This window comes from Trichosurus vulpecula, chromosome 1 (assembly GCF_011100635.1).
Source record: "Trichosurus vulpecula isolate mTriVul1 chromosome 1, mTriVul1.pri, whole genome shotgun sequence".
NCBI lineage: Eukaryota > Metazoa > Chordata > Mammalia > Diprotodontia > Phalangeridae > Trichosurus > Trichosurus vulpecula.
The window spans coordinates 38088938-38102208 of NC_050573.1; the positions used below are offsets into that span (position 1 = coordinate 38088938).

Consider the following 13271-nt stretch of genomic DNA (forward strand, 5'->3'; position numbering starts at 1 on the left):
TAAGCACAGTGCCCGGCACAGGGTAGGTCCTTCATAAGCGTTTGTTGACTTGACCTGACCAAAGGATAAATTCATTGATCATTGGGCCATGCTTCTCTCCAGGTTACCAAAGAGCGCTGGAAACGCTTCAGGGGATGTGCAGGCTCCAGTCCAGTCCCCAGGACACAGGACCTTCCACCTTCTGCCTACATGCCTTTCTGGCTGGTGCCTGGAATGTGCTCTGCTCAGCTCCCCCTCATAGGACCACTAACTTCTAGACACCTCCTCCTAACGAAGCCTTTGCTCAGGGCTCCAGCTAACATTTCTCTCACATTGCTTGAAGTTACTTTGTATCTGATCTGTATCGTGCACGGTACTTCTAGGCAGACGTGCTTTATGCTCCCAAAGAGCACGGACAGTTTCCTCTCTTTTCTTTGTATATACACCCAGCATCTGGTTCCGAGCCTGGCACACAGAAGGTGCTTAATAAATGCTTCTGAGTTGTGTTGCTCCCCAGATTCAGAACGTGTAACGTTTCCATTGGCTTTCCACAGAGCAAGCAGATGTGGAAAATGACACTCGGGTTAATTGACTTGTATGAGGTCACCAAGTTGGCAGCTGCTGAGAACAAGGAAGCAGGTGCTTCGAGCGCTGTTACCCCATTTTACAGATGAGGAAGCTGGCTCAGAGAGGTTAAGGGACTTGCCCGGGGTGAGCCAGCTAGTGAGGTCGCGGGGACATCGGAACCCAGATCTTCCTGCGCCCAAGACTGGGGTCATTGTCTTTCGCAGCTTTAGGGTAGGAGCCGGGAATGGCCCCACTGTCCCAACAAGTAGAGGAGGAGCCTCGAGCCCGCTCAGTTAGACCCCGCCTTCCCGCCCGCGCGCGCCCTCCAGGAACCAGACACGGGCTTCCACGAAGGCCGGAGAGCGCGTTTTGTCCCCTCGGTGCCGCCGTCTGCAGCGCGGGGAGGGCGGGGCCCGGATGGCCCTCGGCGGCCACCGTGCGGCCGTTACGTGGCAGTGGCGCCGGCCGGCCAATCGGCGACTCCCGCATCAGTGCCCCCTCCCGCCCGGGGTGGTAGCAACCGGAAGAGGCGGAGGCTGAGGAGGAGGCGGCGGCGACGGCGGCTGAGGAGGCCGCAGTCCCGGCCCTAGTCCCCGTCCCCCGCCAGGCCCCGTGCCCGCTCGCACGCCATGGTGACGCTCCCGGAGGTGCTGACGCTGCTGGCCGCGCTTCTGGCCACGGCCTCGGGCTACTTCGTTAGCATCGACGCGCACGCGGAGGAGTGCTTCTTCGAGCGGGTCACCTCGGGCACCAAGATGGGCCTCATCTTCGAGGTGGCCGAGGGCGGCTTCCTGGACATCGACGTGGAGGTGCGCGCGCGCGGGGCGGGGCGGGGGAGGGGCAGGGGCGGTGCGCGCGCCCGAGGGCAGGAGCGCGCCGAGGAAGGGGCCGGGGGCTTGGGGGGGGGGGGGCGAGGTCCAGCTTGGGACTGGGTGACCCCCCTCCCGGAAGTCGCCTCTTGGGTTCTCAGTTTCCCTACCTGTCAGGTCCGACCTCGCCGGAGCGTGGGGTGGGTTAGGCCCCAGCTCGGGCGGCCCGGGGATGCCCAGGTGTGGCCGGTCGTGTCGGTCCCTTTCCGACCACTTTACCTCCTCTTCCCTCTGCCCCGTCCCTTCTCTCCTTCCTCCTCTTTTCCCCTCCCCCCGTCCCCTCCTTTCCCTCTTCTCTTTTTTCTCCATTTCCTTCCCCAATCTCTCCTCTCTTCCCTTCTTTCCTTCTCACCTCCTCCACACTGTCCTCCCCTCTCAAGGGTGAGGTCCCGCTTAAAGTTTGGGGGGGTGTGTGTGGCAGAGGCTTGCCCCCCGCTCCCCATGCCCAGGCCCACATTGTTTCCCTCCCTGGGCTCCTTTCCAGACTAAGGCCAGGATTCTTGGAAAGACCGAGCGCAGCCCCGATCGTCTTTGTGACCTTGTGGAAGTCACTGCACTTTTCCAGCCTCAGTTTCCTTCTTTATACAGTCCGGGGGCTGGCCTCGATGCCCAGGCCCTGCCCGCTGGGATTCTGTAGGGTCCCTGCCCAGTGACCCCCGACACTGTAACCCGACGCCGAGCTTTGTGCAGAAGCCATGTGCGAGGAGCTCGTGCCAGGACGGCGTCCCGGGCCAGACTGGAGGGGAGCCGGGGGACAGCTGCTGCTTTGTGGGAGAGGCTGGAGGGGCAGGAGACCGGGGCTGCCGGCCACCATCACCGCGTAGGGACCTGATGCGGTCTGGCCACTGGGCTCTGGCCCTTGCTGGGTAGCTTTAACAGCCGGAGGCCCCGGGTTTGTTCTCTCCTCCTGTAGCAGATAAGCTACCTTGAGAGTGTTCTGGGGAAGCTGCTGAAGGAACTAAGAAATGGTTTCCAAAAAACTTGCGCTTTTAAAGTAAAGGACTAATTTCTCCCCTTAAAAGTGTGGTTAGGGGTTTTAATTTAGCACCAAAGGGTCATAAATGATCACAGGTAGTGAGAATTGAAGGTTATACCTTCTATAGTCACCAGAACAGGAACATCAGACAGTGAGACTAACCTCACAAGTCCACAAAAATCTAGAAATTGTTAATGCCCGGGGCACTCTGTTTTGGCAGTTTAAACTGTCTTTAAACTTAGGTGCCTTAAAGCAATTGAAAAATAACGATTTACTTACTCTTTAGCATTAATGATCATAGTGACTGCTGCATTAAGAAAACTGTCAGCAATATATAACTGGCTATAATCTTTCTTTACCTTCTTTTTTAAAAAGTTTCCTTGGGCTTTCTCATTGCTGTTAGTAGCAGACATTAAGTGCCTGTTCTGTTTGTTAGGCACCTTGCATTTGTCCCCTTCTATCTGGTCACACCACTGCTATCCTTGTTCAAGACCTCTTGACTCTTTACCTTGCTTCCAGTCTCTCTTCTGGTCCATCTGTTTTAATAATAATAGCTTCAAGCATTTCTATAGCACCTTGTATGTGCCAGGCCCTTTGCTTTACAAATATTATCTCATTTGATCCTTGAAACAAGCCTGGGAGGTAGGGGCCAGTATTATTCCTATTAGATGGGGAAACTGATGCAGACAGAGGTGAAGTGACTCACCCAGGGTCACACAGCTAGGGAATGTCTGGGACTGGATTTGAACTCAGGTCTTCCTGACTCCAGGCCCAGCTCTCTGTGCACCGTGTCACCTAGCTCCCTTTACTTCTCCATACAGCTGCAGAAATTATCTTCCTAAAAGTCAGGTTTGACTGCATCACTCCTGCTCAAGAATCTTTCATGGCTCCCTTTTGCCTCAAGGATAAAATGTACACTTTCAGGTTCTTCACAGTCTGGCTTCACCTTGCCTTTTCAGGCTTAATTTGCATCTCTACCCTTTTGCCCCTGTTGCAACCAGACTAGCCTTCCCTGATCCATTTCATCTCCCACCTCAGATGGTTTGTACTGGTTTGCTGCCCATACCACTTCTGGTGCTTGGGGTCCTTAGCTTCAAGTTACATCCCAGTTGCTGCATCTTATGGAAATCTTTTTTTGATTTTCCAGTTGTTAGTTTTCTCTCCCTCCTCATGTTATCTTGTATGTACTTGTCTGCTCTACATTTTATCTTTCCAGTAGAATGTCAGCTTCTTGAAAGCTGTGAATCTTTTCTGTTTTGTTTTCCTATCCAGTGCCCCTACATCCTTAATAAATGCAGGTTGAAGTGTTGATGCAAGAAGGTATGAGAAATGGGTCTCAGTTGGGCAGACAATCTAGTTGGGGAAACAGTTGTGAAATCCCAGATTTAGAAGTGGAAGAGACCTTAGAATTATTTATTTATTTATTTGCATATTTATTTATAAATGCTTCATTTTACAGGTAATGAATCTGCATCCCAGAGAGGAGCAAGTCATTTGGGCTCCAGGGCATGATCTTGTTAGCCTGTGGTACTACTTCAAAGTGTGGTAGAGGAGAAAGAATATTGGGATTTAGAGTCAGGAAACCTTAGGTCACATTCTGCTCTGCTAACTTACTGAAGTTGTGACCTTGGGCAGTACACTTGGTCTCCCGGCCTCAGTTTGCTCCTTTGTAAAATTAAGGGGTTGGATTAGATTTTATCCCAAGTCCCTTTCAACTCTCTCTGATCCTACGATTTACTTTGGGAGATGATAGCAAAGCAAATGTTGTCTTGTGCGTTCTGTTTTCTTAGTAGATTTCCCACCAGTCAGACTATTATTACTTTGATGATTTATGAATTTGAAACTTGTTTCAGGGCATATTGCTTTGTTTCTTTCCCACTCCAGATTACAGGACCTGATAATAAAGGAATCTATAAAGGAGACAGAGAGTCCAGTGGGAAATATACTTTTGCAGCTCACATGGATGGAACTTACAAGTTTTGTTTTAGCAACAGAATGTCCACCATGACTCCCAAGATAGTGATGTTCACTATTGATATTGGAGAAGCTCCAAAGGGCCAAGACATGGAAACAGAAGGTGCGGAGAACCCTTGAAAGAGAATGTTGACATGATGCTCCTTTGTTTGGGGGACAGCCGGACTTGCTTAGCAAACCTTTTTTGCCCATCTAAATAGAACTCTTGGTTAAGTCTTCTTTGATGTTCTTTTCAACACCCCTAATTGGAATGGGTATTTTGTGAAGTAGCAGAAATTATATTAATAGCTTAGTTATTAAATCTTATTCCCCCTCAGCAGGGAATTTGCATTTTGAAAGCCAGTTTTTTTTTCTGGTCAGTTCCATGTAATCAGTTTTTGTCGTTGTTATCACCATGTAGGATACTTTTGGATTATTTGTTCTTCCATTACTGTGCTAATACTGGTCTGACCTTTTTGTTTGCCATTGTATAAATGCCTAGTTTATCTGCAGCTCTTTTTTGGGCGCCTGTGTTTATCTCTTCCGCTTTTCTTTAGGTGGAGGAGATACCTGGGATGGTACGTGGATTGCTTTTTGACAGCTCATTAGCCTCCTGTCTTTTGCATACATTCATTGACTAATGTCTAATTTGTGCTTCTCTTTTTTTCTAACCTCAGTTTGTTGGCATGAGAATGTTTTTCCCTCTCTTTTTTTCCTTTAAATTAAAAAAAGAAAACCCTATACATAATTAGATCTAAGTGATTTTGTAGGGAGATTTTTTTTTTTATTAACAGACATAGTCACACATCTTTGAATTTGTTTTAAATTATATTATTTGGAACATAAATCATTTATTATTTATTAGTGTTTTATTTTGTTTCTTTGAGATTAATAAGAGAGGTGTAAGTAGATACAAACCAGTTAGTTTACAACCTGATTGAAGTTTGACTTGCCGCTTTAATGAAGATAAGATGCGTGTGAAGTTTTATGGGCTTGCTCTAACATAATTAAAATTTGTTTCCTCTTAACCTGGGTTAGGCCTGGGTGAATAAGAAATATAAGCCCAGGTGTTTGATATGTCTTTATACATCTTATAGAGCCCCTTCTACAGCTGTGTTTTGGTGCGGTGGCAAAAATCTACTCTTAACCATGAGCCACCCAGCGATGAAGCCCAGAGTGGACCTGGTGCCATTAGATGGGGGGCAGAAACCAATCTGTTGGCAACTAAGGCTTTCATTCTGATGGAAAATTACTTTGCATGTGATACAATCTTAGGCATAAGCTGGTGTTTTTTCAGCATGTCTCAAAATATTAGCATGGTAGCCTTTGCTCTGTTATGGAGTAATCAGTAGAAGTAGCAAGAGGTCATGACAAGGGTGAAATGTCTCGTTTGGATCTCTTGAAGGTCAGTATTAGTTGAGTGATTGTATTTGTCATATAGTAGCAGACTGTCGCTCTTCAGAACCTTATTTTTTATTTTCATGGTTCAGGACTGTCTAATCTCCAGTGAGAGGTATGGGTTTGAAGGTCTTTATCTTTCCTCTCCATCTTCTGGAAGATGGCCCTGTGTGAATAGTTTGGATATGTTGGCTGATGAATGTGAACAGTGAATTGTTCTCAAATAATCCTTTAACATAAGAGCTAAAACCCTTGCTTTTGCTTGTTAATGGCAATGAATGGTAGCTGCCAAATCAAGCCTTGCCCTTAAAGGTTCCATGTAGTGCACTGGACTCTTTGAGCAAAGCCTTCGAGAAGGATCTGATTTATAGTCCAGCTCCACCATTATTAAGTGGCTGGCATCTGCCCCTCTAACAACACATTTATTATCTATTGTCTTTCCTATCCTGTTAGGGTGATTGGGCATCCAAGCTCTATCCTGTTGGATCTTACATTTCTATCCAGAGACTCCCCCAAAATGCTCATTTTTTAAAGTAGTGGTTTTTTTTACTTCACTGGTTGTTGTCATATAATCGCACTACCTGGAAGCGAGTAGTTTTTTCCTTTCAGAACTGATGTTAATACATATACTCTGTGTTCATTCTTGATCAAAGGTGTACCTGGCTTTAAATCTTTATACCCCTAAGAACCTATCTCTGTGTTTAAGTATTGGTTATTATCCACTGTATTAAAATGGCTACTTTGAATATTACAGAGGAATGTGAGGGGCATCATTAGTCTTCCCCAGATGGTCCATAGCATAGTTTTTTGCTCTGATTAGAGATAGCTCTTAACTTTAAATGTTCTGTTTCTGTTGCTTACAAGTTGATACTGAAACTTTTAAGGTGTGGAGGGTATTTAACTTTGTTGCAAAAACATACTGATAATATATTCTGGAATCTTAAGTATTTTTTTTTTTGCCTTTCATTGAAAAGCAGTTGCCAAAAAAGTTAAGATTTACTTGGATTCTGTAATATTAGGGTTGTTACACTCCCCATTGAATCCTTTTCCTTTTCTTTGCCTTCTTTTGTTGGCCCTCTAACATCCACTTAAAAACAAATCCACAAAATCAAAGGAAGAAATCAGTTGTGAGAGCCTTCTATTGGTAAGCATTTTGTAATGTGATTCCCTCCTTTACTGGTTCAAAGAGATTTCTTTCATCTGAATGTCTACTTTAGGACAGACTGTGAAGATTAAGTCATCCTTGGGAAAGTTTAGCCCTTTTCCAAGATGAGATGTAGAAAGGTTCAAAGTGTTCTTGAAGTTGTGTGGCTCTCCTGACCTTTTCAGGAAAAGTATTTTCTAATTTTGTAAGCCCCCGTTCTTTCTCGCTATCAGAAAGAAGTCTGTCCTTACTGTTCTTTCCACCCTTCTCGCACTAGCTCATCAAAACAAGCTGGAAGAGATGATTAATGAGCTCGCTGTGGCGATGACCGCGGTAAAACATGAACAGGAATACATGGAAGTCCGGGAGAGAATACACAGAGCAAGTAAGTGGAAGCTGTAACTCTGGCAAGCCTCCCCTCATTTGTGGGGGCTGGAGTAAGGGACGGATGTCTAGTAGTTCCTTGGATTTCAACAGCTTGAATATCTTTTCAACTGTGTCATCTTCACCTCCCATGAAAAGTTAAGGTCATCTGGGTAACACTTTTGTGCCTGTGGCTACAGAGCACTGGCTGGGCAGAGGTACCTTTCTCCCCTGTAGAGTTTTCCCTGTTCTCTCACAGACCTGAGACTGGAGTTGGCAAAACCTGGAAAATATAGTGTGTTCCCTGTTGGTGAGGACTGTCACCCCTATCCTGCTCTCCAGCCAAGCATCCTCTAAGAAATGAGATTGATGAGGATTCGATCTGAGAAAAGAAACGTGTTCTACCTGTTTCACGGTGTTGTGGGGAGGGTCATTTGCAGTGGTTTCTGTAACCTCCTTGGTCACTCGCTGGAGGCTGTTCTCCAAGGATGTAGGAACTCTGGAGATTATTAATCCTTTCTCTCCAGTGCAGCAGGCATGTGGACACATCTGTCTGTCTCTGCCTCCAGCATCTCTTTGGCTTCCAGGGTTCTTGGCTTTAGAATAGGCTTTTTCTTGCCTAATCCTCTCCCTCTGAGTCTCAGTTTCCCTTTCTGTAAAATGAAGATGATCCCTCTTAACAGTCTAAGGATCTACCAAATCAAGTTTGTTGAGTGGCTGGAGGAAAAACACAAAAGCCCGTGTTTTTCTCAGTCCTTTTCTAGTATATTATTGTTGACTATAAAAATCTGGACCGTTGATGATGCCTCTTTTTAAAAATTCAATGATTTCTTGTTCTTTTTTGCTCCCAAACAGTCAATGACAACACAAACAGCAGAGTGGTCCTCTGGTCCTTCTTTGAAGCTCTCGTATTAGTTGCCATGACATTGGGACAGATCTACTACCTGAAGAGATTTTTTGAAGTCCGAAGGGTTGTCTGAGAAGGCTTTTCCTGATGGTCCCAAACTCCCAGTTCACTGTTTACCAAACATCTTGGTCACAACGATGTCACATAGTTTCTAAGCTTTTGTTTTCTGAACTATACACTCATTGCTTCTCTTTCTTCCTCACGACTAGGTTTTGAAAACATACCTTCTTAGCAAGGCTGTCCTGACAACTTTGACACATAATTGGTTTAACTTCTCATTTGAAATCTGCCTCCAACACACAGGGCATTCCAGAGCTCCAACACCATAAATGAAGTGTGATCTAGTCACATTTGTTTGTCCTGTTTTTCTTTGGTTTTCACAATGAAATACAGTTTGTTCATAACACAGCACTGAGGCAAATACAGTCTTTTATTAAAAATGATTGTACATGTCTTTGGATCTGTAAACCTGCAGCAAAAAAAAATTCAGTTCTGTGAAGTTCTAAGGAACCACAGATTAAATCATCAAAAACTGTCCTGCTAGTAATGGACAGAACCATTGACTTTGGGGCACACGCCATCATAACTGGATACTTGTATTTCACTTAGAGTAGTTTTTATTTGATAAACCCACAAACTTTATTCTCCCCTGAAGAAAATGGGAATGTTCTTGAGGTTAGACCCCAGGACCCAGCCATCTGTATTAAAGTATAGAACAAGTGGCTTAACAAGCAGTTTTGGTTTCTGCCTGACACTTGTGACGTGTCAAACCAAGGTTGGAGGCTGTTTTCAGCAATTGGTAGTGAATTAGTCTTTTTTAGCTGGCATGTCCAGCTCTTTCCCTCACCTCTGTGTTGGCATTTAAAAGGTATATGTCAATCTAAGTTGGGAAAATCTGGATTCCTGATGCCAAAGGGTTAAAGTTCGCTCTTGGATGTTACTGCAATTACAGAGCCACCATTTATTTGGTCAGAAACAGTGGCATTTGGGGCCACTGTCTAGCTAAAGAGGACTGAGCATAATTCTCAGTACTAGAGTTATTGTTTTTTTCTTCTCCTTGTCTTTCATTTTAGGCACATGTGAATTTTGTTTTGTATGAAAAATGACTTTTTCTTGGTCTCTGATGATGGGTTGAAAATTGAAGCATCTGTTTATGGTGTGGGGCTGATCAAGGATTATGTTGTGACTGATGTATATTAGTTACTTGTACTTTTTTTGATCTTTGCAAGGGGGAAAACTACAAGTAACGAGTTTTGTACTATTAATTTAAAATTTGTTACAGGTTTTCATGTTCAGAGTAAAAAGTTTTTTGACTTTGGGCAAAATACTTGCAGCAGTTTATTAATAAGGTGAGAATTTTTTCACCTTAGTGTAACTGTTGAATGCCAATTTTATTGCGTGTAAAAACACTTCAAAATTTAAATTCACCAATGTAAATTAAAAATTGGATGTGTATCTAATTTGACCCAGGTCCAGTAAATAAACAGTTCTTTAAAAAAAAAAAAGAATCCTTAGTATCTGAGGTTGTTATTTATTGATGCTGTTAATCCCACCCGCCTCTAGTGTCTCCTTGGGGCTCTGGTTGTGGCCCTGGGTTCTGCAGGTGATAGCAGTGGAGTTCCAGTTCTGGCAGATCCATCAGGCTGGAACGACTTCAGGGTTGAGCCATAGGAACTATGTTCTCCAAGGACCAGCTTCACTTGAGAGAGGGCCTCAGTTGTTATAGAGTGATCACAGCCACTTTTCATGAAGGTCCATGTCATAGCAGGGTCATGGTCTCCAGTAGCTCAGCAATTTACTCAACTGATGAAATTGGATCCTCAAAGGGCATATTTAGAGATGGTGGACTTGACAAATGCCGTCATTTGACCATTACCGAACTTCAAATTTTAGTGGTCTTTGAGTCAGGGTAGCTGCTGTAAAAGTTGGAATTTTTGCAGAGTGTTTATAAGCTGGATATAGTTTGTCTTAGAAGTTATGCCTGTAAATTAATGGCTTGAGAATATGGAACTGTAACCATTCCAGCTACTAGTCGAGTAGAGGATGCAGTACGTGTGCCTCCCTTTCTATTTGTTCATCCTTCTAGGTAGCCATCTTCCTTCGCCCTTTTGAAGCTTGCCTTTGGAACCCTTGTCCTGTAAAAATTGGCTTGGAAGGCTATTTTACAGAATAAACAGACCTATTTGGGACATTGATCTATAAGGGAGGGGATAATTGCATTTATTAAGCACCTACAGTGTGTGAGCTGTTTTGAACACTTTACAGATACCTAATCTGGTCTCACAACAATCCTGGGAGGTAAGTGTTGTTTTCTTCATTTTACAATTAAGGGAGCTGTGACTTGCCCGGGGTCACAGCTAGTAAGTGTCTGAGGCCAGATTTGAACTCGGGTCTTCTGACTCCTGGCCTAGTGCTCTATCCACTGCACCGTGTGTCACCTAGATATTAGGAACTACCAGAATCCATATTAAGTGTGCAAGGAAATCCTGGATTGATTATCCTGGGTGGAAATCAGAATGATAAGCTTAGGACTGCAATAGATCTTCAAGTTTGCTCCAACTTCTTCACTTTACACGTGAGGGCAGACATTGAGACCCAGTGTGCATAGCTTTAGCTTAAGGTCCTATTGGTTATATAAGTGGCACAGCAAAGATTCAACCCCAGGGCAGTCTGGAGGTCCAGAATCTTCACTAATTAGCTTTGTATAATACACTGTTTTCTACGTTATTATTATATTAGTCTTTTTCGGATCAAAGAATCACCAAAGAAGTAATAGATTTTGAACTTGAAGGTTCCTCAGAAGTTGTCTGGTCCAGCTCCAGCTTACAAATGACAAAAGACCCAGAGAGTTTAGATGTACCTATGACAAGAAAGATGAGGGATTCAGACTTGAAGGTCCCCTCACTGTGTTCTTTGTACAACTGCTGATTTGCTTTACGTCTTACTGTCTGGATTGGGTACTCCCGGGGGTGGCACGGGTCACTGGGCAGACCTGGGGCCCAAGGAAGGACACTTCCTTGGCCAGGCAGCTGTGACCTATGGCCAGTGGCCTTCCCTCTGTGCTTTGCTCACTTGGGGCTGATCCCGCCTGTTATCACATGTTCTTGATGGTGGAAGAAGAGCTGTGATGGAAGATCTCTTGTCACCTGCCTAGATGTGCCAGTGAGACAGCTGCAGAAGTAGTAGGGGAAATGGATCCTAGGGTCCTAGATTATAGAGGCCAAGGGCTGCTGACTCCTCTGTGTCCCCTTTGACAGCTATCAAAGTGCTTTCTATAGAGCAGCCTTCCCTGTGAGGTAAGCAGTGCCAGAGTTAGCGCTCCCATTTCATACATGAGGAAGCAGGTTTGGACAGGTTGTCACTTGCTCAGGATCACCCACACCTGTTTTTAGAAGCAGACAAGGTCATGTAGTCCACATCTTTCCTTTACCGATTGAGGGGCACAGCCCCAGAGGGAGAAAAAAGATGAAGTGGATTGCCAGCTCCGTCTGAACTGCACGTGTGAGCCGGCAGAAGGGGTGAAAGTTTAGGCAGGAGGGATAGGGACCAGGGGAGTAGTTGGGGGGAGGTGTGGGGAGGCGGTGACTTGGTCCGACCTGCATTTGGGAAAATCACTGACAGCTGAGTAGGATGGGTGTGTGGGGAGAGCCTGGAGGCAAGCAGAGGTCCAGCAGCAGCTGTGGTCCGGGCATGAGATGAGGGCCTGCACTGAGGGTGTAAGGTATCAGAGGAGAGAGAGGGGTGTTTTTGAGAGATGTCACAAGGGCAAGATTGATGGGCCTCAGCAGCACATTGGATTTGGGGGTGAGAGTGAGGGGACAAGGATTACACCCAGGTTTTGATCCTGGAAATCCGGGAGGATGGCGGTGCCCTTGGTAGTAATGGGAAGTTTGGAAGGGGAGAGTTTTGGGGAAAGATGATAAATTCTGTTTTGGGACAGTGAGTTTAATAGTTGGAGAATCATCAGTATAAAAAAGATCATTGAATCATGGGAGTTAATGAGATCAAGTGCCGAGTAGTAGGGCACCCATGGTCAGTGGGCGAGGCCTGAATTAGGATCGGGATGGAGTGGTCTGGTAGGTAGGAGAATCAGCAAAGAGTGGTGTCAAATACTTAGAAGAGGCTTACTGAGAGTGTCAGAGGGTGCCTGAGAGGTCATGAAGTATAAGGGTTGAGAAAACGTCTGCCGTTGGATTTGGCAACTAAGAGATCATTAGTAACTTTGGAGAGCAGGTCAGAAGCCGGACTGCAAGGAGTTAAGAGTGGGAAGAGAAAGTGGAGGCACCCACTGTAGACTTGCAAAGGCAGCAGAGGTATAGGACAATAGTGGGAATCGATAGTTCAAGGAGGGTTTTTTGATGATGGGGGAGATGTGGGCATGTTTGTTGGCAGCGGGGAAGCAGCCAATAGACTGAGACTGAAGATAGAGAGTCGAAAGGTCAGTGGTGAACGTGTGAGCAGGCTGCACCCCCTGGTAAACCAGGAGTGATAATAAGGGAATTGGAGGTGTATGGAACAAATGGATAGGCTGGTCTCAGGGTAAGAGGGAGGGTTGAATCCTGTGCCTGTGTTCCATTGGAAGGAACCCCAAAGGATCCAGGGAGCCCCACTCCAACCCTTACACTTGGGTGGATTTAGAGAAGAGGTTGAGTAGAGTCGCCCAGGACCAGCTTGTGTGTTGGCTGCGATTTGCATCTGCAGCCTACGAGATCACGGATACCATTGGAGCAAAGGAAAAACTTCTGTCCAACTTCTTTGGAGGGGAAATGGGCTGCTTGGGAGGCAGAGGGTTTCCCCCCTCACTGGAGGTCTTCAAGCCAAGCTGGGAACGGGTTGGTCTGGCTGAACTCGGATTCATTGCAACGCAGAGAATCTGCAAAGCGCTGTCTTGCTGAAAGTCTCACAGGTTGGAAGCAAGAGAGCTGAGCCTTGTCCAGACCCAGGTGCTCTGCCTTTTTGTCCTACTCCCTCCCCAGAATGTTTCTATTTTGTCTCAGCTTAATAAATGTTCGTGGAATTGAATTTTGATCCCAACCTGTGGTTTATAGTAGCAGAGAAAACGCTCTTCTGCTGTTGGTAAGCTTAGTTTCGCACAATAAGCCTGAGGCACCAAGA

At 45.6% G+C, this 13271-nt stretch overlaps 1 protein-coding gene across 2 annotated transcripts; it reads left to right on the forward strand.

Moving 5' to 3' along the window:
- Positions 1-1011: 1011 nt before the first annotated feature.
- On the forward strand, positions 1012-9664 carry TMED2 (transmembrane p24 trafficking protein 2). 2 transcript variants are annotated; one of them, XM_036762506.1, is made up of 5 exons: positions 1069-1355; positions 4276-4468; positions 4902-4922; positions 7164-7271; positions 8105-9664. In XM_036762506.1, exons 1-5 carry the CDS (start codon positions 1176-1178, stop codon positions 8227-8229), a joined length of 627 nt encoding a protein of 208 aa, XP_036618401.1. In that variant the 5' UTR covers positions 1069-1175; the 3' UTR covers positions 8230-9664. The 2 variants fall into 2 exon arrangements, with proteins under 2 accessions (XP_036618409.1, XP_036618401.1); XM_036762514.1 differs by lacking the exon at positions 4902-4922 and having other exon boundaries at positions 1012-1355; positions 8105-9651.
- Positions 9665-13271: the final 3607 nt, after the last annotated feature.